The 24,226-nt window shown below is 43.6% G+C and overlaps 1 protein-coding gene across 2 annotated transcripts in view; it reads right to left on the bottom strand.

Annotated features, from left to right (window-relative positions):
- dennd4c (DENN/MADD domain containing 4C) overlaps nt 1-24,226 on the bottom strand; it is a 31,199-nt gene that overhangs the window by 4,009 nt on the left and 2,964 nt on the right. The window contains exons 2-26 of one of the 2 annotated variants that reach the window (XM_079371360.1): nt 15,480-15,790; nt 11,585-11,837; nt 11,425-11,494; nt 9,909-10,078; nt 9,550-9,791; nt 9,395-9,461; nt 9,219-9,277; nt 8,309-8,453; nt 7,322-7,497; nt 7,079-7,179; nt 6,474-6,698; nt 5,857-6,002; nt 5,594-5,632; nt 5,186-5,310; nt 4,966-5,098; nt 4,623-4,829; nt 4,408-4,536; nt 4,158-4,305; nt 3,912-4,061; nt 3,506-3,625; nt 2,005-2,136; nt 820-1,910; nt 514-706; nt 332-429; nt 58-233 (exon numbers count right to left, since the gene is read on the bottom strand). In XM_079371360.1, coding sequence (XP_079227486.1) covers nt 58-233; nt 332-429; nt 514-706; nt 820-1,910; nt 2,005-2,136; nt 3,506-3,625; nt 3,912-4,061; nt 4,158-4,305; nt 4,408-4,536; nt 4,623-4,829; nt 4,966-5,098; nt 5,186-5,310; nt 5,594-5,632; nt 5,857-6,002; nt 6,474-6,698; nt 7,079-7,179; nt 7,322-7,497; nt 8,309-8,453; nt 9,219-9,277; nt 9,395-9,461; nt 9,550-9,791; nt 9,909-10,078; nt 11,425-11,494; nt 11,585-11,837; nt 15,480-15,778 — 4,694 coding nt within the window. In that variant the 5' untranslated portion in view covers nt 15,779-15,790. Of the gene's footprint in view, nt 1-57; nt 234-331; nt 430-513; nt 707-819; nt 1,911-2,004; nt 2,137-3,505; nt 3,626-3,911; nt 4,062-4,157; nt 4,306-4,407; nt 4,537-4,622; nt 4,830-4,965; nt 5,099-5,185; nt 5,311-5,593; nt 5,633-5,856; nt 6,003-6,473; nt 6,699-7,078; nt 7,180-7,321; nt 7,498-8,308; nt 8,454-9,218; nt 9,278-9,394; nt 9,462-9,549; nt 9,792-9,908; nt 10,079-11,424; nt 11,495-11,584; nt 11,838-15,479; nt 15,791-24,226 lie in introns of those variants that run through there. The other variant, XM_079371361.1, reaches the window with a different exon arrangement.

Here is a 24,226-nt window from a genome sequence, read left to right as displayed (position 1 = left end):
AACAGTTATAATATATAAGAATATATCCATGCAAATTCAAAGACAACAGAGCCATACCCGGTCATTGTGCGCAAGTCGTGAAACTCCACATGCAGTAAGGGGAGAAAGGCTGTGCGGCAGAAAGGACAGTTGGTGTTCAGGTTGGAGTCATCAGCCGTCCAGCCGGCCATTATCTCCTCATCGTACACCAGGGCTTCACAAGAGCGGCATTGGGAGCAACTGGACATTAGCACCTAACAGCGGGAAAAATACACACACAACCAGTTAGCAGGTAATCCACTGTAGCAGGTTGGCAGTAAAGTCTGAGACTCCTTGTGACACCATTTCTCACCTCCAGGGCACAGTTCTGATAAATACTAGAGGAGGAGGCGTGATGTGACGAGCCCTGCTCGGAGTCTGGACCCCTGCCCGCTCGTCCTGGAGTTGGATCTGCGAGGTCACAGGACACAGTTTAAAGCTAGCCCTCCCAACTGGAACCCCTTTGCCTGTTTCCACGTCAGATTGAGCGCTTACGTGTCTGGTGGGTCCCTCTGCCTGTGTCGCTGCTGCCGCTGCTGCTGCCCAGGCTGGTGCAGCTCTGGTTCAGGCCGTTTGCCACCAACCCTGGGATGGCTCCTCTCTCGGGACTGTCATCTAACTCGTGTTCGGCGAGCATGTTTTCGTCGAGGCTCGCCGGGAAGCCACCTCCTCCCTGAGCATGTTCATCCTGCAAAGTGCAGAGCAAATAAAACGTGTAAAGCTCCTCCTGCTGAAGAGATCACGAGTGACGGTACGGATAAAAGAAAGGGGGAAAAAGAATGTTGAAGAAGTTTAACTAACCTCGTCGTCGGAGTAAGAGTATGCTGAAGCGACTGCCCCCCACACTTTGCTGGCCAAATTTCCCGCTTGTTTCATGCTGGACTTGAGTACGTCAATCTTCGGTCCTGACAAAAGCGTGTCCATCTTTATGCCTGAAATAGAGTTGATGACAGATCCCAACGACCCCCCTTGTGAGGACTTTACCAGCGCAGTCAGAGAGGCAGATCTTGGTCCGGGGCTTCCTGCAGTACTGGAGGGGGTTCTCATCTTGACTGCAAAAGTCTTGGAGCGTGTGACGGTGTTAGGACTGCGTTTAGGTGTATCACCAGGTGAGCCGGTTGGAGTTTTAACAGGCGGCACGGGGAGGCTGGATCTGCGCTCCAGAGGCGGTTTGGGCTGTGCCACGTCAGTGGAGTCTCCCTGAGCCTGCTGGAGCTCCATGCTGGAGGACTTTGCACCCAGGGGACTCCTCAGGCTCATGTACATTTCGATTTCCTCGGCCAGGTTGCGGGACACCACGGCGGGCACGGAGCGAAGTGGCTCCTGGCTGTTGACTGAGGCCGAGTCTTCGCTCTCGGACACCAGGAGGGAAAGAGGGTCGGCACCCGCCTTCACATCTGCCCTCTCCAGTGCCGCTCCGCGCAGGGCAAAATCATCGTCCTGTGACTCCGTGTGTTTCCTCTCTCGTTTTTCCATTTTATCCTCAGTCCGCTCTACCTCTGCGTCATCTCCTTTCCATTCTCCTGCTGCTTCAGTCCCTTCTTCGTCATGTAGCTTCCCCAGTATCAGATCCTGGTCCTCTTCAGGCTCTTCTTCCAGGTCTTTAAAAAGGGCTTTAGACACACTATTCGGCGGTGGACTCTGGCCGGCACAGAGAGCTGCAGCAAGGATGCGGGCATCAGCGCCCATCTGACTCGCCATGTGGTCGACTCCTTTCTCGAGGAGCATCCCAGCGCGGCTTTCAGCGCTGAAGCTACAGCTGCGCTCGGCAAAGGACTTCTGTCGCTGCTGCTGAGGCTGATTGGCCCCGTCCACCGATACCTGCGTCGCAACGTCACCAGGGAGCGACACGTTATCAGCCTTGCTTTGTCTCCTGAACAGCTTCCCGGTACCTGCAGAATGTGCAGAGATAGAATTAGAGTTGTACCGTCAGTTTGGCTTCGTGATAATCAAATGGTTGGATTTCCGTCATGTCTCTCTTCTCACCCGTTTCCCGGCCAGCGTCAAAGCTCCCTGTGGACAGCTTCACAATGCTGGGGACAGACGAGGGCGACTCAACAGGACTGGAGGGCTCTGCCACGGCCACAGCACTGTCCACCGAGCCGGCAATATTGCCACCTGGTTATACAAGAACATCGTCAACAGATAAGCATTAATATAAAGCATAAATACCCTGAACCTTGTTTCTACATAGTTTATTCATAAAGATACTTCCTCCCTCTTTCTTAATCCAAATGAAGCTTTGAAATCAACGATTTCAACCAAACAATATTTCCCACATGGACTGCCCATAATCACCTGCTTTAACCGTACTTGTCATGTTTCGTACTGCGTACTTGGATGTCCCTAGAGAGAGCTTTCTGTGGTGTCTGGTTGCAACTTTCACGATTTGTATTAGTTACATACTCATACATGTGTGCAGTGAAATGTAAAGACTGTTCTAGAAGGCCATGTAATAACAATACACACTCAATTTAGAAATACACATCGACACAGTAAAATAGAATCTAATGTAAAAAATAAAAATGAGTTATTTGAATGTAAAAAATTTAAAATGTAGAATAGAATACTTTTTAACATGATTTATATACTTATATACTAATATATATAATATAATACTATAATATTATATACTAAATAGATTGATTTAAAAGGACAACTGTCTTGACACCAAACACTGTCCTTATTTGTTTTGTCTATTAAAACATTGCTAATTAGCCAGTTAGCTCAACTCTCGCTTGCATAAAGATTATTGTTTGATCATCAGAACGGGGACTAAACAGCCAAATCTCAACCCTCCGTCTGTCCCATAGTGTTAAAGTCCTGCTTCTAAAAAAAAACATTTCACCTGCTCCTGGTCATCAAGGATCTCTTAAAAAGTATTTTCATAAAATTATTGTGGGTGGCTTCAAGATTTTCTCAGCGTGCCTCTTTATGCTCGGCCCACAAGGGGGCAGTATAGATGTATAGACACAGATGAGTGCTCTAAAGAGATGCATGTTGATGTGATCTGAACACAGAGAGAATGTTCCTTATATTCAGGTTGAGATCCTTGTCCCCTTTTCGTCTGCATATCATCACAGCACACTTTTTTTGTTTTACCATTGTAATTCACATCACATGTTAGTCCATATTCAGAGCAAATACTCTGCTGTAAGTCAGCGCTACTCGGGGGGGAAAACATGGCCAAATCATCAGCACACACAACCCCCCCATTCACCATCCAAAGGAGGAAGAAACTGTATCTGTACCTCCACATTTGCATACTAGTAAGCCAAACATTCTCACACTACAATAAGGGACACCCTTTTTACTCAACTTGTTGATTGACACGATCAAAGGCCTTAGAGGCATTTGAGGACAGATGCATAATTCCTTCTACAGATCTCAACAGGTTGGAGAGGAGGATCAGTACCATGCTTATCAGGCTGTGAATAATTGGAGCAGGAAGACAACATGAAACTTAATTATGGTATGCCCTTCTTACCATTGTGCTGGTTTTGGGAACTGTTCCTCTCCACAGCAGAAAGCAGAGCTGCGTGTGAAGGTTCCGTTAGCTCCTGGTGTAACTCGTCCTTGGAGCCGTAGCCTTGATCAGACTGCCGTCCTGTAGGGAACAGAAGACCCACAAACCAGGCTTTGGAATCTTTCGCAGAGAGTTTAATGAAATCGTCTTCATATTGTTTTTTTTTTCCCACCACCCGGGTCCTCTTTTTTTATTATCTTTACTCTTTAAGTTAAGGTTACATAACACTCATCCATGTTATTGCTCAAACCTGTGGATGCAGGAACCAGACAGGCAACTTTTTTTTTGCTGATTTGGTGTCGCAGCATTTCCTAATCTCGCACAAATCGCTCTGGTTGCTTTCTCACAGCAAACAGGATATCAGTACCTGCACTGCAGTGGTTGTCTGTTGTGTCTTCCAGACTGTTGCTGTGGGCAAACACATTGTGTTCCTCGCCGTTGACCTCACTCGAGCTGTCGGCGCTCCCATGACTCAAACGGTCAACTTCAGTGGATGCAGAGCCTTCTGCTGATGCAGCTGGAGAAAGGAGACGTAGTTTTGAGCAGGTGAGAGGAAAAAAAAAAAAAGGAAACAGAAAGGGAATAAATACCATACTGCATGCACCATACCAACCTGTGGTACTGAGTGTGGCTCCCTTCTTGGAAGATATGCTCTGGGGTGCTTGCTTGAACTGGACCACTCCTCGAAGAACGTTACGCAGCTTCGTCCACATGAAGAGGCCGCTCCGGTTTCTGCTCGGCCACGGGCTCTCTAAGACGGCCTGCAGAGGAAACCCAATAAAGAGTGAGGATATGACGAGGAGGTGCCGTGTTTTTAGTCGCATTACAGATATGCCTGAGCAATGTTGAAGGCTGTTTCGGACCTTATTGTAGTATCCGTATGTGATGGCGTTAGGCTGCACTCCAGCTTTCTTCATCTCAACCAGAACTCTCACAGCCAGGACAGGAAGACCATACACACCACAGAGCTGCATCACCACTCTGTAGCACACCTGAAATCCCCAGAAGAAGAAAATGTGAAACAGCGATTTATGCGATTAGGATGTAAAAGGAAGAAGGCAGGAAAATGTGCCTGTACCTCATCCAGCACCTCCACCTCAGTGGTCCTCATCTTCAGCAGGACGTTGTACGCCTGCTGCATGGCGCGACTTTTCGACTTTGCCAGTCCCACGGCTGCCGGCAGGCAGATGAACCACAGGCTGTAGCAGTGACTGAACAGACAGCGGGCCCACAGCGGAGGGTTGGATTTATAGTGCTTGGCCATCTTGTATGCTAGCTTGATCTCCTGTTGCATCAGGGCAAAAACATTCAGATGGTTTTAAAAACAGGCTCGATGAGGTAATGGAGGGAAATGTATGTTCTGACTAACGGGGCTTTGCTGCTGCTGCTGCTTTTCCGCGATGATGTGAATGAGGACACACCTGTTTGGTCCTCTTAGCCAGAAGTGCAGGGCTGCTGGACACACTGGCGCCTGCTGTTCTGCTGCTGATGGCCGGTCGTAACTCTTTAGGACGGTCGAATAGCCCCATGTGCAGCCTTGGAAAACTTTTATAACTGAAGCATGGGGAAAAAGTCTTTTAGACTTTTTCATTAATGCCGGAGCTATTGCATATTTAATAAAGTAAAGTTAATAAGACGTACGTGTATCTGGGTTCAGGTCCATCGTCTGCTGTGGGTTCAGGAGGCATAACAAAGACAGTGTGCTCGCTCTTCTGGGACTCGTCCAGTTCTAACAGCCGCGTGTCCTCAGATGACTCCCCTTCAACCTGCAGTGAGGATTGCAGTGATACCAACAACTATGAGTTTTAATAAAAGCACACTGATGGCAGCTCTAAACAACTGCACACATGCTGCAATCTAATAATGCAGTTAAACACGCTCATTTGATTTTGGTTAGGATAGAAGAGAAGCAGGAAATGTCCATGCTCCTTCATGGGAAACATTTTCCCAAAAAAAAAAAAACTACAAAAGGTTAATTTCTGTTTAATGTTAGTGTCAAGCATGACAGAACAAGGTGAAGCAAAATCTGAGTTCAGTGTAAGTGATTACCTTGGTGCCCTTGTCCGTGATTTTATCAGAGGGAAAAAGCTGCAAGAGGAGGAAATAGAGCAAAGGGAACAGAATGAATCGGAGGAAATTTTAGCTTCCTTGCTTCCCCAGCAGGCGAGTGTTATTTTACCAATTAAACAACGTAAAACAAAAGGCTTGTTCATGGAAGGAATCCTCAGGTGGAAGTGGAAGTGGAAGAACGTAACACCAGTGTGCTGTTTTGTACACATCTGACACCAGCCTGACGCCGACTGTGTAATCACCTTCTCCACGCAGTCATCGAAAAAGGCCAGGCCGGTGTCCTTGTCGCTGACGAAGGTGCACTCCTCGATGAAGCGGATGAAGATCTGGGTCTTGGTGAGCTGAGAGTAGAACTTCTGATGCGCACGGTCTCTGCTTTTGAGAAAACCTGCCAGGAAGAAAAGAGACCGTATGAAAAAAATAAAGGCACAGATAAAGTGATTCACGTGTTTTCTTTCTTTATGTAGAGAAAGTGTTTGGATGGGAACATTTGTGATTTGAAAAGAAGCATTTTCCTTCACTCCATCAGTGTCTAAAACTGATTGGTAACAATGAAGTGAAAGAGAAGTGAAAACCAGTTTCCCAGCAACAGGCATTAGTAAAGTCTTATTTGAGCTGAGGAGGAAGAAGACTGAGATCTAAAAGCATTTATGTTGAGTGATTGCTGTAATGTGCCTTAAAATATGAATGTCGATTAAACTAATCATTAGGTTACTGTAAATTATGCATCGGCTAAAAAGAAGCCTGAAGGCTAATCACAATAACAGTGTACGTATAAATAGGAAACATTTAAACAAAACCTATAGCATCACTTTGCTTTGTGCACGTTAGGAAAAGGAGCAGTCAATCACTTCTTTACCTTGCAGATCGTAGAGGGAGTCTGCCGCTGTGGCCTTCTCAGAGGGCGCCTGTGTGATGGGTTTGAGATAGGAGCGGTAGCCCTTCAGGATGGAGGCCATGAAGCGAAGGAAGGTCTCTTGGATTTCCATCTCCAGGGCCGTCTTCTTCTTGTGCCAGGTGAAGTCAGCCTCGATGGGGGTCATGTCCACCGCCGAGCCTTCTTGTGGTGCTGGGCGTACTGCAACTAAAGAATTACCGCATCAATCTGATCACGTTTGGGTTTTTTTTTTTCTTAAAGAATGCTACCAGACACGTTCATATAGAACTAAATATCTATAAAAGAATCTGAAAAATATCTAAAAATCTATCTAATCTGAAAAGGAATCTATAAAGATACACAAAGCTTAAAACCTGTACAGTGGATAAAATAAATAACACACACACACACACACACACACACACACACACACACACACACACACACACACACACACACACACACACACACACACACACACACACACACACACACACACACACACACACACACACACACACACACACACACACACACACACACACACACACACACACACAGAGACAGTATTTAGGTTCTGTTTGTACCAGTGGCCAGCTGGTGGTACAAGTTGCTCAGGGAGTTAAGAAGACTCTTGCAGGGCTTCTTTGGGAGATTCTTCCAGTTGCTGTGTCTCTTTTCATCAGACCTGTAACACACAACACCACAAGGGCCGTCAGCTGGAAGTCAACAGGAGCTAACTGCTCTCGGTTAAAAAGTATACTGCTGCAGGAATTTGAGACGGCTGTTGGAATATCATGGGAACTACAGACTGAAGGTGCATGGCATACAGGTAGATGGTGTTGGTGTCCAGATCCACGCAGACAACATCTGGCGGCGGGTCGTAAAGGTCGAAGTAGCGGGAGTCCACACCCACTATGAATGGAAAAGGAGCGTTGAGGACTTGTGCTAAAGACAGCGGGCACAGCGGGATGTAGGGACACTGCCACTGGAAGGGGAAGATCATCTAATGGAGACACAAGACAGAACAACTGAAGCAACCAGGCTGACAACAATAAGAAGATGATCAATATCAGACACCAGAAAGAAAGTAAGACATCAAGGATGTCATCTGTGTAAGATGTAATGCTCCTCCATCATCATAATAATAATGTGTATAGGCCCCTCCCACAATAACCACAGGATCCTGGTGCCCTCCTTGAATATCACACTATGGTGTCTGTTTTTATCATGTTCATGTTGTTTTAATCTTCCACCTACTTTAAATGTGACGCCTTGTGTTATAAATAGAATCGTTTTATACTGGTGAGTGTAAAACCAGTTTCAGACAAAGAATTTTCTTCTCTAGAAGGGTCAATTTGCTATTTATCGTTTCCTGATACTTCAGCATTAAGCCAATGAGTCTATTGTTTACATTCTTTTATTTATGCCAAGTATTATTTAATTTATTCTGCATTATGCATTTTTTCTTATTAATGGAAATATGCTCATATTTGTTTTTTAAACTGCTGTTTATTCCCTGTTTTTTTTAGTTGCTATAACAACCAAATTTCCCCCATTGGAGGATTAATAAAGTTTACTTTCATCCTTTACAGACACTCAGTATCTAAACAATGGTATTCATTTCGTTTTTAGGGCCTCACATCTCTACATTCCCTTCTCATGGGCTCAATAAAGTGCAGCTGTTGTTGCAGGGTAAAGGCGTCTGTGTACTTCTGAGAAATGACGTAGCAGGACAGCTCATATTGATTACAACGGCCACATTGTGATTTTACTGGACATGTCGGACCGTGGCGCGCAGTGCAGTGCATACTCACAGCTACCACGGCCTCGGCCACTCCGGTGAGCACAGCGGGCCGGAGCGAGTGCATCAGGATCTTGCTCTCCAGCAGGACAAAGTGCAGCAATGTGGCACAGTTCTCAGCGCCCAGATTCATCAGCAGCGTGCCGTAGTCCGCCCCGCTGACAGGGAGAGAGAGAGAGAGAGAGAGAGAGAGAGAGATCACAGAGTGAGATGATGATGAGGTTGGGCAGAGAACAGAGGGCCAGGAGACGAGACATTAGGCATGAGGGAGAAAAAAAAACAGAACTAATGAGAAAGAAAGTGTTATGTAACAGGGAAACAGGGTGATTCAAACTTTCCTTAACAAGGAGAGGTAGTAAGGAGCCCCAAAAAAAATGAATCTATTGAGTGATTCTTTTGAATAAAAGGAAGTTTTTACAATCCAAACACTCACGTCCCCTTTGGGCCAATGATGATAAAAAGCTCTTATGGCTGACTGAATCTGAAGTCTCTTTGATCCCCTCTTCTTACTTTGTTTAAATACGTCATTTTGTTCGAGACTACCCCAGAATCTTCAATGACCATGGAGAGGACTTTGTTTTGGGAAATATTGTTTTGACTTTTCACAAGTTTTGTGAAGCACAAAGCAAGAGTTGAATAACTAACCAGCCATTTGGTTTCAGCTTTAACGACGGCCCGAATCACAACTTTTGTGAGTAATAAAGGGAACACAAAGCTATGTTTTTTAGCAGAAACAAAGAGGGGGAGATGCTAGACTTTCTTAAATGAATTGCAAACATGTCAGAATTTTGCAAAAGGCTGAAAAAAGGAGCCGTTTCAAAGAGTATTTGACCCAGACTAAGACGACAAAGCACAGAATATCAACAATGATATGCTAATATATGGTGCAACACTTACGTTAAGCACTGAACGTTTGATCTTACCTGAGGGGTAAAGGTGTACACACAGGTTGGGAGAGGATTAGCGTGTCATGTGCCGAGAGCTGGAAGGGACAAAGAGGTTGTGACATCTATGTAAGGAACTGAATAAACGTAATAAATCAAATCTGTGTATTTTGGATTGGCGAGTGTCGTGACCTAAAACATATCAAACTCGTCACCTGGACTAATATTCGTGGCCTCTGAGGGGAAGGAAAAGACACATTGTGCATGAAGTGGGAGATGTGCCTGTAGAGAGAAATACAGAAAATGTGTGAGCAGCTGCATTTCACCCATCACATCTTGATTACTGGGAAACGTATAACTTCAGTCTTACTTTTCAATGGGCAGCGGGTGCGGGCCCGAGACGGACAGCTTGTACAGGAACATGAGGAACTTGCGGAAGGACTCGAAGAAGGGCCAGCGGGAGAGCAGGCAGATGCATTTGTTGGTGTTCACGGGCCGGTTGGGGATCATCTTCTTCTCCACCGTGGTGAGCAGGCCCAGCTGGATCTTCTGCTTCTCGTTCAGCAGGTCCACTGGATACGGCTCATAGAACTGAATGGCTGATCCGTATACCTGCAGCAAGAGAAGATCAGATTATCTTACTTTTCTTTAAAGGCTTGTTAAGCTGAAGCCATTACTGTATGTCTTCTGATGTAAATGTAAGCGTTGCCATCGGTTGCTTCATCTCACCTTTTCCCCAGAAGATATGGTTAAGACAAACGTGGAGAAGACGGGTAGAGGATCTCGTGTGTTTGGCGCCCAACACTCGATCTTGGCGCCCATGGGCAAACAAAACAGAGGCACAGATTCTGACAGAGGAAAGGACTCATAGTCCTCTTCTGGGTAACGAAAAATGAGACCTGGAGAACAAAGGAAAGAGCAAATATTAAGAATACAAAAAGGATGTTCTATCCAACTAAATACACACACATTTGACACGCAATTATTTGCTATTCCGACTTTGTAACTCTGATAAAAGAGGCTTGAGAAAAGGGAGTTGAAGGTTTTGAGTTTTGATCAGATGTAGTGCTCAGACTGTATTATTCTCAGGAAATAACTGTTTGTCCTTCACTGTAACCTGTCGTTTGGTAGATTCCTTTCAGAAGAGACACACACATCCTCACACACATCCACAGGACTGCAGAGACAAGAAATGGGGCGTGGCAGGAAGTGCAGCTGTCTGAGATGAATGAGCAGCAGCCTCTCAGGAAAAAGGCCGAACAAAAAGATAAAGCTAGCCCGTGCGTCTAAAAGGGTGTGTACTGTGTACTGTGTGTGTGTGTGTGTGTGTGTGTGTGTGTGTGCATGCGTGCGTGCATTTGATACAAACGTGGATAATGTTCGAGCTATTCATATTGCACAATGAATAGGTCCATAAACCAGGCTTTAAAGGAAGCAGTCAGTGAGTTAAAATGTCACACACAGGTTCAGAAATGCTGCGAGCTGCAATAAGAAAGGATCAGAGATAAACAGGGAGGGGGGGGGGGGCCGCTCGCCTGAGCATACAGATAAAACACGTTCATGGAGGCTGATTGTGAAAGCAGCCTTTCGAACGACGCAGCATGGTTGATATCAATACATCAAAACATTCTTAAAGGTTACATAACATGTAAGGGACTTACATTTAATGTATAGAAGCCTTTAAGTAAATAAAAAAAAAATGTGAGCAAGAAGGAGCCGAGTAAACATTTGCAAAGAAATGTGCTTCGCTATCTTATAGGCAGAGTTTAAGTCTCTGTAGAATAAGCCTGCAGGGTGTTGAAAACATGTAGAGTGTGAGATTCGTTTCACACTAAAATCAGCACCAGTTAACCTGAGGGGAGCGTGTAGCTCGCTAGCTAGCTTGAGCTTCATGTGACGGCCTCAGCACAGTGTGAAACACGGCCAATTCAGCCATGAAGAGAAATGTACTCACGCTGAGCCGGAAAGCATTACCTTCTTCACAACAACTTTTTCTGTGTTGACTGAAGTGTGTTCTGCAGCGTGTTAACTGTCACACTCATATCATGATGATCTACTTTCATGGTCCGTGTACTTCAGGGAGTTTTCAAGCGCAGTAAACAAACAAATACATTCCATCACTTCGAAATGGCCTGAAGAAAAGTTAGTTTCTGTTGCCTTTTTACTTTTTCACAAATATTAAATTAGTGATTATAGTAATGGAGTTTTTTTAACGTTCAGGTCAAGATAACTGCAGAAAACTTACCTGCTTTGTAACTGATAGAGTTGGATGCAGACACAGATTTCTTGTAACACAGGAACACACTGGAGCCCCACTAAAGGTGAAAAAAATTACCCATTACAACATCTTCTCCACAGATTGATGATGACAATGTGTGAGCAAAGGAATACAAAATGGAACTCACCATGCCACAGTTGAGGTTCTTGTCCACTTTACAAAAGGTGTGTGGAGGTATCTCTCCCTTGCTGGTGACAATGACACAGATGTCGGTCACCGCCAGCGAGTTCTGAGGCTGGACAGGCGGCGCTCTGCGGAACGTAATGAAGATGCGCTGCGAGGTGGCAGAGCTGTTATTGACATTGGCGCAGCGGCCGTACGGCGTGGCTTGGATGACCTCGCAGCCGTGGATGAGACGCTCCTTCCCCTCATACAGCACCCTGACCAAAAAAAACGAAACAAAACAGATGGAGCGTTAGAAGTGTTAGTGTAACATTTGTGCACGTCACAACGAGACGTTTTGTTCTCCACCAAGAACAAAGACGGTATTATGTTCAGAAGGAAAAGCAGAAAGAACCTGAGACTGACCACCTGCGTGTAGCTGAGTGTCATGAAATTGTTTGGACGTTAACAAAGCAGGTCGTGCAGTGCAACGACTCGTGCAAATTCACCTTACACAGATGTTGAAGTGAGTCAGAGAATGCAGTCGTAGAATCAGTTTGGCACTCCGTCATTTCTTTCATATTTTAAAACATTCTTGGCTGACAAAAGTCAAATAACACACATTCTGATGGTGCGACAGTTTACACTGTAAAAACAAGACGAGGCATTCATGTTCAAATGCCAACAACACACGAGGAGTTTGACAATAAGAAAACAAAAGAAAGGAAGGAAGAAGAGGATGCTATGTGGTGCATAAGAAAAAATAAAAACAACAAAACTAGAAGTGAATGTTTGCTGCCGGTTGACTTTCCCAAATTGTGCTGGATGTTCTTTCCTCACACTGTCTGTATCTTTGTTTTACTCTCTGTTATGGTGGTTTCATATTAAGGACCCTGGGCTCAGATGTGAGTACACATGACTCCAAAGACTGGTTCATTTGATCAGTGTGAGGACAATTGTACTGTATTTGTACAGTACATGGGTACCAGGTGGTCTCTGGCATGATCCCTCTGTGTACTTGAGTAATACGTGCACTCTGACCAGCGGGGAAGGGGGGAGTGCAAACGTGAAACAATCGTGCCTAATGCAAAACTGCCCTTAGATATTTCCCGAGACATTCTTTTTCCAAGTATGCAGACAACGGGACACAAACGGAACACAGACTTTGTTAAAAGCACATTTTTCTCATGATGACAGCGTTCATGTTTTTCTTACCAAAGTTCTTTCCAATAAAACATCTGGATCTCTAGCTACTAAATGCTCCACGATGATAAATATTGAATTTGCTGTGTGCTGGACATCTTCTTTTTTTTTTTTTTTTTGTAACAGAGTTTCTGCTGAAAACACAGCTGATGAGGGCAGCGGGAACCAATAAAAAAAAAGGTGAAGTTGTAAGCTGTGAAACCAAAACAGTGTAAGATGCCATATTCTGAAGCTGAGGAGAAAAGATCCAGGTCAAGTGAACTAGTTTTAATAAAAGTTGTGTTTTTAATACAACTTTAAGAAAATAACAAATTATAATAATAATACATTTTATTTATGGACAGCTTTCAAAAAACCCAAGGACACCTTACAAGCAGGGTTAAAAACAATATAAAAATTAAAAACAAAGTTAAGCTTTGCCAGAATTAAACTAAGTGAGAGTTTTCTGCTCCTTTAAAAGATGCTTGAATGTTACAACGTGTACCCTTCTAGCAGAAAAGGAGCAGAGAAATGCTGCTCCATGAAGTGCTTTCTTGAAAGACAATAAGCGGGAGAGGCTGAGCTGTGGCTCTACGGGGAGTATAATCTCTGTTTTACAAGGGATGATCAGTGTGTGGTCAACAACCCTGACTTTCTTCTTGAAGCTCTAGCTTGCCTTTGAAGCCTCTATGAGAAGCCTGTCATCAATGGGAGATGTGATTCAGACATAATTACCAGCTGACTCATTCAAATCCCAGACAGTAAAGGAAACTCGCGCATATCCAACACAAGCAATAAGTAGCCATGAGGAAAGCTATCAGTTTCTCTGTGTGTGTGTGTGTGTTTTTTTTTTTGCATGACTGCAGGACTTCTATAGCAGCATGCTCCAGGACGGCCCTTTCCGTCTAAACAATGCCGTGTGTGGGGCCAAAGATGTGGTTGCATCCCTCTTTAAACCAAGAAACACGTTTTTTTTTAATCTTGTGAAGCGACAGGGCAGCCATGGCAGATACAAAGGTCCTGAAACACTCCATTTATTTTGAAAAGAGCGCAGGACAAACCTAAAGAGGCCAGGAGGACAGTTGCCAGCAAATTCTCATTTAGGCAACAAAAAAAAAAACCCGTAGTCCCTTAATGGGCACAGTGAGTTGTGACGCTGTGGAGCCCCCGGCCTGGGAATGCTGCCTTCACTGGCAGCAGAGGTGGTAGTTTTTTTTTTTTTCATTCATCTCACAATGAATGAAGAGCTGCGAGTGGGACAGATTGGGAAGGAGAGACACTGGGGTTGCAGCATGGCCAAAAATAACTCCTGACATTGTTTGTCGTAGCTAAACCGTGCAAGAATCATCAGGAAGGAATATCAATATATTATCTCCTTCTGCAAAAAAGCTTGTGGAAGCAGTCTTGTCAATTGCACTACTAATTTTAATAATAATGCATTTTATTTAAAGGTGCCTTTCAAAACTGTCACGGTCACCTTACAAAGCAAAGTAATAATTACAACGATAAAATGATGTGTTTCATCCAATTAAAAAAAAAACAGATAATAAAGCAGTATAACAAAGACTTGGGTGTAAGCTTGGTGCTCTCCTTCTACCCACATGTCTGCTAACATGCGAAGCAGAATTGCTCAATCTCTAACAGGAAACATGGCTTGACATATGATCTTCTGTTTATGCTTGGTGCACTGACGTCCGCAGGTTTTCATGAGGGGTTTGAACATGCAAGCTTCTGCAGTTTAGAGCTACATTTAGCAGAAGGACAAATCACATTAATAACACATGAAATGAGCCAGATCCATCGCCAAACGAGTGGAATGCGGCCAACGCGTTGCAATGTTTTTACGGCACACAAGTTTTAATTAGATCTTACAAAGACTGGACTAAGAGTGAGCAGATTGTCATCCTTTTAAACTGGAAACTCCAGTTTGTTTGGGAAGGGGGGGGGGGGGGGGGGGGGGGCTGGGGGGGGGGGAGAAAATGAGGTTTGAAAAAAAGGCTGAGGTGTGGAGGACGGAAATGCCTCAGGCAGTTGAATCATTGTCCTTCGTAAAGCAATAATGCCTGTATGCCTTTGTTTTATTTATCAGGGAGTTAAGTGCTACATATAACGCCGTTAACGTCATGGCTTCAGAAGCAGCGGCAGCTAAAGGCTAACAGGACATCATTCAATAAATCAGCTCTTATACGATAATAGAAGGAAGCGGGGAAATTGGATCCGTGGAGGGAAGCCAAGAGGTGCGGCTGAGGCAGGAACTCCGTGACGCAACAGATGTGAGTGAATGAAGCAGGAACATACCTACTTCCTAGTTCGAATGTTGTTATTTCATAATCAACAATTGGAAAGGATTGCATGTGAAATTATGTCGACGTGCTAGCTCGCTGTTAACCCTGCTGTGGGACACTTTGGGGAGCTTTAGTTGTTTCTTTGAATGCTATGGTTAACCTTTTTTTTTTTGCACGCAAAGTTGGCTCTATCAGAAAAATGAGCTTCTGAATCTACAGCATGATGAAGAAAACAGCTGAAAGAATATTTAAGGGTTCATTGACTGAATTGAAGCAGAACACAGTTTTCGCTAAATGACCGGGCATAACATTCTCAATTTATAAACTAAAGATTTAGATAAAGTTTGTGTAATCCCCATTATAAAGGAATTTGGTTTCATGTAATTCAAACAGTAATGAGTCCCTTGATGCTGCAGGCCTACAAACATTTCAGATTGCAAACTGCTGACTCACCCGATATCAATGAGAGGAGACTTCCCCCGACTCCTCTTGTAGCACAGAAACAGCTCGGGGCTCTTTAGACTGCCATGATTAAGGTTTGCAGGCTGGCCGCTGTAGGTGCTGTCGATGCATGTAAAACCCTCCGGCACCGTTTCTCCTGCCGACCTGTTAATGACAGCCAGGTCGGTGATGGGTGCTTTGGGCCCACCGGACTTGGTCTCCGACAGGTCCTGCTCCAGGAGCTTGGACTTGTCGGTCAACCCAGCTACCACGAAGTAGTCGGTCACTCGGTGACCCTTGTCCTCAATCATGGCTGGGCGAACCTGGAAAGAAGAAGATAAATGTGTTTTATAGATTGGAGAGGATTTCATGTTTTGCTGACAACACATTCTTGTATTGGCCAACCACAGTTGGAGAAGAACACCACGGTTTAAAGAATAGTCTATTCTCAACGCTTTCAGCACACACTGTCTTCAGACTTTAGCCAGGAAGAACACTGTGTATTAGTGAAAGCTCTTACATGTTACCTCAGGACAGTGCGATGTATTACACATGCAAGAGTACACAGAATGCTAAGTAATACTGTGGCCAAGGCAGTAAAAGGATCCTTTATGAGAGCAACACCACAGGCCGGAGGAACATAAGGGACTGAATTTGTTGACATGCACAAACACTCTTGTCATTGTATATCACCGCACTACTCCGACTATGTGAAGAGAGTTAAGGCACTTGCAGCTACAGAGAGCCAAGGGAGAACAGCGAGGGCTTAGAGGAATGTTTAGAAATGCCACTGAGAGCGTAAATCAAACGGACACCAAAGTCTTTTAAATACTTGATATGTGATCATAGAAAATGGAACTGAGAGGCAAAAAATATAAAGGAAGTTATAAAAAAGAAAAAAAGTTGACGCTCTGTTTTCTTAAAAATAGTAATCATTAGCATAACTCAACTGGGATGTTTAAATACAGCAAAGACATGTAATTTGTACATTATGTAACAGCAGTATAGCTAAAGGACAGTACATGTTTACTTTTGAAAATTGTCTCGGATTTGGATATTGAGCTCTTATCTATTATCAGGAATAGCTTTTATCAGATAGTGACATATTAAAGGTCACATACTATGCAAAATGCACCTTACCATATATGTGTCCCAAGCCTGTTCTAAAAGAACCCAGAAAACCATCTTTCATGTCTTTTGCCTTTCTACTTTTTTAGAAAATGTGTACTCAAACAGGTGGTTTGGATATGTCCCCTTTGTGACATCACAAAGGGCAGCAACCGCTCCCCCAAGTAGGTGCCTCTGCCACAGCTTGGTGCATGTTCTGACCTTTGAGTCTGCCTTCTCAATGTAAACAACAGGGCATAGAGCAAGCCACCCAAGCCCTTCCAGAGAGGGGCGTGGTCAAACACGGCTCATTTAAATTTAAAGCTACAGACACAGAAACAGCCTGTTCTGAGCAGAGCTGAAAAAGAGGGGCTGAAAAGTGTGATCAAATACAGGATTAGAGGCTATTTATAACAAGAAACTTCTTGTTATAAATAAACCAAAACGTGTTTTAGGGAGCTCTGAGAGTTATTTAAGCTGGTTGAAAATGAGGATAATATGTGACCTGAAAAACAGTTTCTTATCATTCTATACATCACTGTTCAAAAATAATTTTCCTGGACAGAAGAAAGGAATTTATAAGCCTTACTAAAACAACAAGGTCAAATGGTTGTCTAAGAAGAAAGAGAACCTTCAAGCACATATATACACATTGTGTATCAAAGAGCTGTTCCGACTAACACAGGAAGTTCAATTTTTCCAGTGGTGAGTCAGCTGTAGCAGGATGGAATAAGGCTCCAGACAGCTCTGGACTTCATGACGCAGATACATGCTGTGCATTGTAATTTTTCATTTCAGCTCTGGACTTCAATACATTCCTTACCAATCAAGATGACAACTGAAGGTGGGAAAGATGATGTCATGATGCGAGACAAGGCAGATATAACCTTTATCAATAGATCTGAATATGACCCAATCTCAGACAACACTGGCATAGTCACCCATATCCAGTTTGACTTGAAACCTAGCCCTGCATTTAGGAATAAGTATGAGTATATTGTCCATGTGAACAAGCCAAAATGAATTTATTTCAAGTATACTGCCAGTCCTATACACTTCACAGGTGCCTTTGAAGTACGTAGTTGGACGTCTGCCCAGAATATGACCCCATTTTTTCATTCCTCTTTAAAACAATGTCGGGAAAGCACTCACACCAAGGGGTAGAGACCATCACTTAATCAAAACAAGCCTCTGGCAGTGAAAACAATACAGTTATATATGTTATATTATTATCCAAGCAAAGACTAAAATGTCTTTGAGTTTCCACACACAAAACAAGGCAATAAAGGGTGCATGAATGGAAAAAGGAGGGATTAGCAGGTCCTTCCTTCTTCTCTCAAGAGGGTCAGCTGTTCCAGCAACACAGGATGAAAGAGATGGGATATTTTTGCACTTGATCTCTCACATCTCTATTTGTTTTTATGTGAATATACTTTTCTCCTTTAAAAGGACACCAGCTTTATGAATTTCCTCTGCTCAATGTTGCTCTGCTTTCCAAAGTAGGACATGAATTCCTTCGTACGAATGTCACCGTAACTTATGTCCTTCTTTAAAAGCCCAAATTATACCAGATGTGGCTTTTCGAAACACAATGACTAATCTCTGTCCCAGTCCTTAAGAAATGAGCTCTTTCTTTATGAGCATGTACAACAGCAATAAAGACTCATAAAGCAATGTGAGGACATATTGCTCTGTCTGTATCCATGGTAACATGTCGGTTGTGAAACCCCTTCTCAAGGGCAAAATGCAGTTTGGAATAGAATTAAAATCTGTGGTTAAAAACAGATGCAGGGGTTATGTCCAACTCCAAATTAGCCCAAATAGACAAGCCGAAAAAAAATCACAACCACAACTCACGTCTGTGTTGAAGTAAAGCCGTTTTCACTTACGCACTCCTGACAGTTTTCGAAAACCTTTAAGTCAAACTTCTCCTGAAATCTTCACTGACTTGTAGCTTCACAACAGGCGGCCATCAGTCAAACAAAAGAGAGGCTGTACTCAGGACGCTGGACGTGACATCAAAAGAAAAGCACAGACAGAAGAGGCACCTGACACTATTAGGGCTTTCACATTAGCAGAAAGTTCTGGAAAAAACTCGAGCTGTATTTCCATTTCTGTCAGGAGTTTCTCCTTGACAGACCCCCTAGTTCATTTCCCCCCCCGCAAGTCTGAGTGGGCTGATGTGAGAACGCTGCAGGGTTTTATCCAGCGAATTCACCTCGAGCTAATAGGAGGGGGAGTGACGTTTCATGGCTCACAGTGTATGCATGCGACCACTACGATCTCCCTGCACAGAATTAAACAGCCGCATAACGTTTTTTGATCTCCAGTATGTTGTACTCCGCTCATTTGCTGATAGCTTGATTCCGTTGGAAATAGCGTTGTGTAACTGACTTAGCTTCGTCCGCTACTTCCTTTTTATGTTTTTTTCTACGTCACGTCTTACCTCAGGAGATCCCTCTCCCATCTGGGGGAGGGATATTGTCGAGACTTGTGTTCAGCATTTCTCCTTTACCTCAAAATGACGACCTGAAACGACCTCACACACACAACATGGCTATGGCCCTTATACAAGCGCAATAAAGCTAACAAGTGTAGCTTACTGAACTGCATTAATTGAGCAAACAGACGCTTGTTTACACATTTAGCAGACATGTTAGGACATTAGCTTCCATTTGGAGACATTTTTCTTCCCTCTTAGTAAACGTAGTATGTGTACTCCTCTATCTCTCAGTCTTCGGTCTCTTTCAACTCCAAAGGCAAAAGACTCTTCACATGCTAAATGATCGTCTATTTGAAAGTGAACATCCAGAATAGTTAATCAGTACTGAACTGATAGAGAATAACAAAATAATGAACTGAAAAAAGGGCTATGAAGCTTTGTGTAGCTGAGTCATCTGATAATACTCGATGTAATCCCTTTCACATTACACACAGTTATTTCATCCATTGTTGGTATCAAAATATTAGTTATAGCTGCTTTAAAAGACCAAGGAATTAGCCAAATTCACACAAGTTATAGAGTCAAAGACTGCCAGAGGAAAAGAAGTGACATTTCACCGAGACAGGAAATATGGGGAAAAAGGTGAATTTGGAGTAACTCCAAGTGCTTCATGTACATCGATAACCGACAGAAACATTGACTGAGTAAAATGCATATATTAACTTTAAAAAAATCTGCTCTGAAATAGTTACTGCTGTGCTAAAACGTGAAGGCTGTGAGTCACAGTTTCCTGACAGCATGGGCACAGATCAGCACAAAAAAGTTTCATGAAAGGAGAAAAACAGACACTATCCAGGGCATCCGGTGGACCTGTTGAGTCCTTAAAACGCAATCTAAATGTTGACTGTGTCATTAATCAATCAGACGCCAACAGGGGACATCAAACATGTTAACAATCAAAATATGATGGCGACTTCCTATCATGGAACACACTTTTTTATGATGCTAATGAACATGCTAATAAAAAAATAAAATAAAATAAAAAACGCTTAATACATATGGTCTGATTGTGAAGCCTCCTTCACATGAAGAGTAGTGGCGCTTTAAAGACGCCGTACGTCAGTCAGGTCATGTGACTTCCTGTTCTAATCTAAACATGAGACGTATTAAAACAAAAGTGCAATAACAAGACAACTGTCACTTAAAACCACCCGCTGCACCTAAAAGATATACTTTAGGCTTCTGTTTATTTCTGATACCTGGCTGCAATATTCAGGAAGCAAACCAACACCAAACACTGACATTACTGCACTGAGTCAGGATGAATACACACACATATGTGAAGTGTGGACGCCGTTGTGTATCAGTTCCCCAACACAACCATACGCATATGCTCTTTGTGACACCTCATGAGAGACAAACATCGCTGCTGCCATGGCAACCCCGCCCCAACAATGCCAAGCAGGGGCGACCCTGAGCTGCGACTAGTGTTACCCTCGCTGAAGGAAATTGATCTCCAAGTCTTTCAAGGGTACATTAAGTGTAGCCGACTCGCTCGCTGTAGTCTGCAGTCAGCCTCGTCCAAATAAGATCCACTGTCTGAGTGTTTGAAGTAAAATGGAAGAAACCGCTTTTTATTGTCTAGTTTTATGTCTGGCGAGCAAATAAAACATGGACGCGGCCATAAACGCCGCTGGTGTTGACAGTTGATTAGGCTGAAAGCTTTAGCTTTTGTAAACAGGCTGATTTTCTTCCTTTCTTGTCCTGCACTTGTGACAGCATGCAAAGTAGGAAAGCATATGTAGGGACTTTTAAAACCTCAAGATAAAAACAGCGCAGCGTCTAGGCTCAAAAAACATGACTGAGTCAATCCGGCAGGCAAAACCGGTCCACTGAATTTCAAGTGTATGAAGTGGAGCGTTGAAACCTGAGCTCCGCTCTCTGAAGGTTGTGCTCAGCACCTCCCTCACCCATGTCAAAAAAACCTGTTCCTCTGTTACTCCAGCGCCTCGGTGATCCAGTGTCGTGCTCTTTGTCTGGGCTGCACTCGGGGACTAGGGTCACTGCAAGTCATGACCAAAATACTCATTGGCTGCAGAGGACGTGTAAACTGACCAGTTACTCTGAAACTAGCCGTCCACTTCCTGGCAGCTCACAGCTTTGGCCCTTGATGTGGACGCTGTCAGTCTATATGTATCTGACAAACAGTCGATTCAAGATAGAATGATCTCAAACTATTATCGGCTCGTTAGATGACAAGTCAGACTTTCCTTTTGTCAGCTTTTACAGACTTGGCGTGATGATTATATTATGGTATGCTGTTGCTATGTTAGTTAACTGATTTGAGTGCTTTTATTGGTCGTACATCGTAGGTGATTCAGCGGTCACACTGCATGTATGGATGTTAATGAAATCAGAAATAACCTTCCTCAATTTCCTTTAATATTAAATACCTATGCAGGCAGTCTTTTCAATTAATGACCAGGTTTTTTTTTTCATGAGCATACTGTTATTTTTGAATATTATTCTTACACAAACGTAAGAACTTAATTTAAACTGGATTGAATTTGCTGCCCAAACAAATCCAGACTCTGTCATTGAGTGATGTTTCCTCATATTGATGGACTAGTTTAACCACATTGACCATTACAGAGTCAAACTGAACCGTCTGAACCCAAACAATGTTTCTTCAAAATGTAAATCAGTCAAATAGAAACAAAAAGGACACTGTAAGCGTTCTGAATTCCCTTCCTGGTAGAATAAATCAGCGTTTTTCGTTGGAAGTTTTCAAGAGCTCTTTTCACTATTGCGAAGCATGTTGGTGACCAGACCGGACAAGTGTGTGTCCAACTCAGACTGAAAATAACAACACGTATGACTAGAGCTGTTTTCACATATGCACTCCTGAAAACATCGAGAAAATTCCTCCCTCTCATATTTCCCTCCGGCGAATATCTGGAGCTTTTTCCAGGAGTTTTCTGCATGTGTGAAACTAAAATCTAAAAAGTGACAATGCCGCACACCTGTTAATGAAAAGAGTGAAAGTAAAAGAACAACAGAAGGCTGTTGATGAGTTAATCAAATTAAAGTCGAGGCCATGATTCAAAGCTTCAGGTTTTTCCATCCAGCACAACAGACGCTCCAACTTGCTGCTAATGTTCCTCACAAATGACTTCAGGTGGTTAAAAACCCAATCCCACTTCCTAATAATCCCTGACTGCTGTCTGAGGTGTCATGTGAAGAGATCTTGAGTTCTGCATCCTGATTGGGAGTCAAGTTTATGAAGCTGAAGGCAGCAGGACTTTGGATCCAGTCCAGCAGACATTGACTTTTCACATCTGTCTTTAAAAAAGCTTTTTGCGCTCTTTAAAGCTGACGCAGTGAGGGACACATATGTGGATTTATGTGGAAACAACAACAAGTAAATCAATTATTACATCCAGGGTAGAGCCTGTTCTTTCTATTTCCTTGCAGGTGGATCAAGTCACGCTTAGAACCTCTGGGAAATGTCCTTGGAGAAGATATTTGGATTTAGACTATAAACATGTTGCTGTTTCAGCGAACAGGACTTAACTGGAGGTTTAAATTCCATTTGTGATCACTTTTTACTCTGAGAGTCTGAGTGGGTCATTCATTGAGGCTGCTAAATTTAGTGGACTGGAAAATCTTCTTCCTTTGATGGGGGCACTGGTCTGAACTTGCTTGCAAATGTGCCAAAAGGTTGCAGCCCAACAACACCCTAAGAGGAGGAGGTAAAATCCAGCTGTCATTAATAAATGAAGGGTTAAATGGTGCATGAGACAAAAATGACGTTGGATTTTGTTCCACATTTGAAAGAAACAGAGACTGAAAGAGAAAGAGAGTTTTACTATTAAAGCACACAGAGTGAACCCCCCCCCCCCCCCCCCCCAACAATGATCTCATCCCATTCACACAAAAGAGCCTGGAGGCTCGTTCCCCCAGGGGTGAAAGAGCCTGCCTGCCTGCCTGCGTGTGCGCGCATGCACAAGTGTAGCTGTTTGTGTGACAACAGACAGTGCTAGGTTATTTCAGCGGGAGCTCTGCCGTGCACGTCCACTCACAGCTGAAAACGTCAAGTATAGTCACTACGGATGAGAATTTTAAAATGACGCGAGTTTGTACAGATGCAGGAATACTACTAGAAAGCCAGCTGACCCGTGGTTATAAATAGAGCGGGCTAATCCTACACACAAACCCCTCTTATTCAGATATATGTGAGTTTCTGTGCAAATACTAGGAACTTGTTTTCAGCCGGGTTTCTAAAGTGCACTTCAAAAATCAGTCAGGTAAAGTTGCACAACAAATCGTTGAAGAAAAAGTCTTTTGTATTTAAGCTGTGACAGCGTCTGGGTTCGTGTCTGCAGCCCGCGGTGTGTCTACCTCAAGTGCCACTCTGTAAGTGTGGGCTGTGGATCTGAGGAGCAAAGTGGCCGTCCCCGCCACCTGTCATCGCAGCTTGCTGTCGGCGGCGGAGGCCAGACAGTGCAGAAGGTGCCAATGAGGTGATGAAACCTCCGTTTTTACAAGGCACCTGGAAAGAGTGCGCCTCCCTCTTCTTGGACGCTTGGTTGGAGCGAGGGACTGAGGTGGAGATGAGCTCCAAACTGAAAGTCTAGCTCTGTCGCCGTTTGATTGAATTCATACGCTGCGATCGACAGTGTGAACGGCCGGCAGTTAAATGCGGTCTGTAAATACCTCCACATGCTAATTAATCTGAACAATGTGTTGTGATGAAACCGACAGCTACGTTTGGTGGACGAGCGACTTCAGTTTACACGGCAATAAGGCGAGGAAAAATACTTAAGTGTTATTGTGGATTAAAAAAAAAAAGAATGCTTGTGTGTGTGCACTTCAAACAGGTCAGAATTATATCGAGCTGGACATATTTGCTCTTCAGGGTTTGTTTGGCTGGGGAGCTGGGAAGAAGAAAAAAAAAATCTGATCCATATGCTAAGAACAAATCTGTCACTCAGGAAGCAGTGACACACTGTAATAGGTCGCAGGTGTACACAGCAAATGTTTTCAATCTTTAGTTGATCTGTAATTCTCAGAACTGTCCTTCCTTGACTTCTGAACTGACCGTTTCTGCACAATAATCAATTGTTAATATTTTGCCAAGGTCACATCAAAGCGATCGTGAACCAATCAGTGACTACATCCCGATAAATGGATCCATGGAGAGGTGGCA

Source organism: Symphodus melops (assembly GCF_947650265.1).
Source record: "Symphodus melops genome assembly, chromosome: 20".
Taxonomy (NCBI): domain Eukaryota; kingdom Metazoa; phylum Chordata; class Actinopteri; order Labriformes; family Labridae; genus Symphodus; species Symphodus melops.
This window is presented reverse-complemented; position numbering and strand designations above follow the sequence as displayed.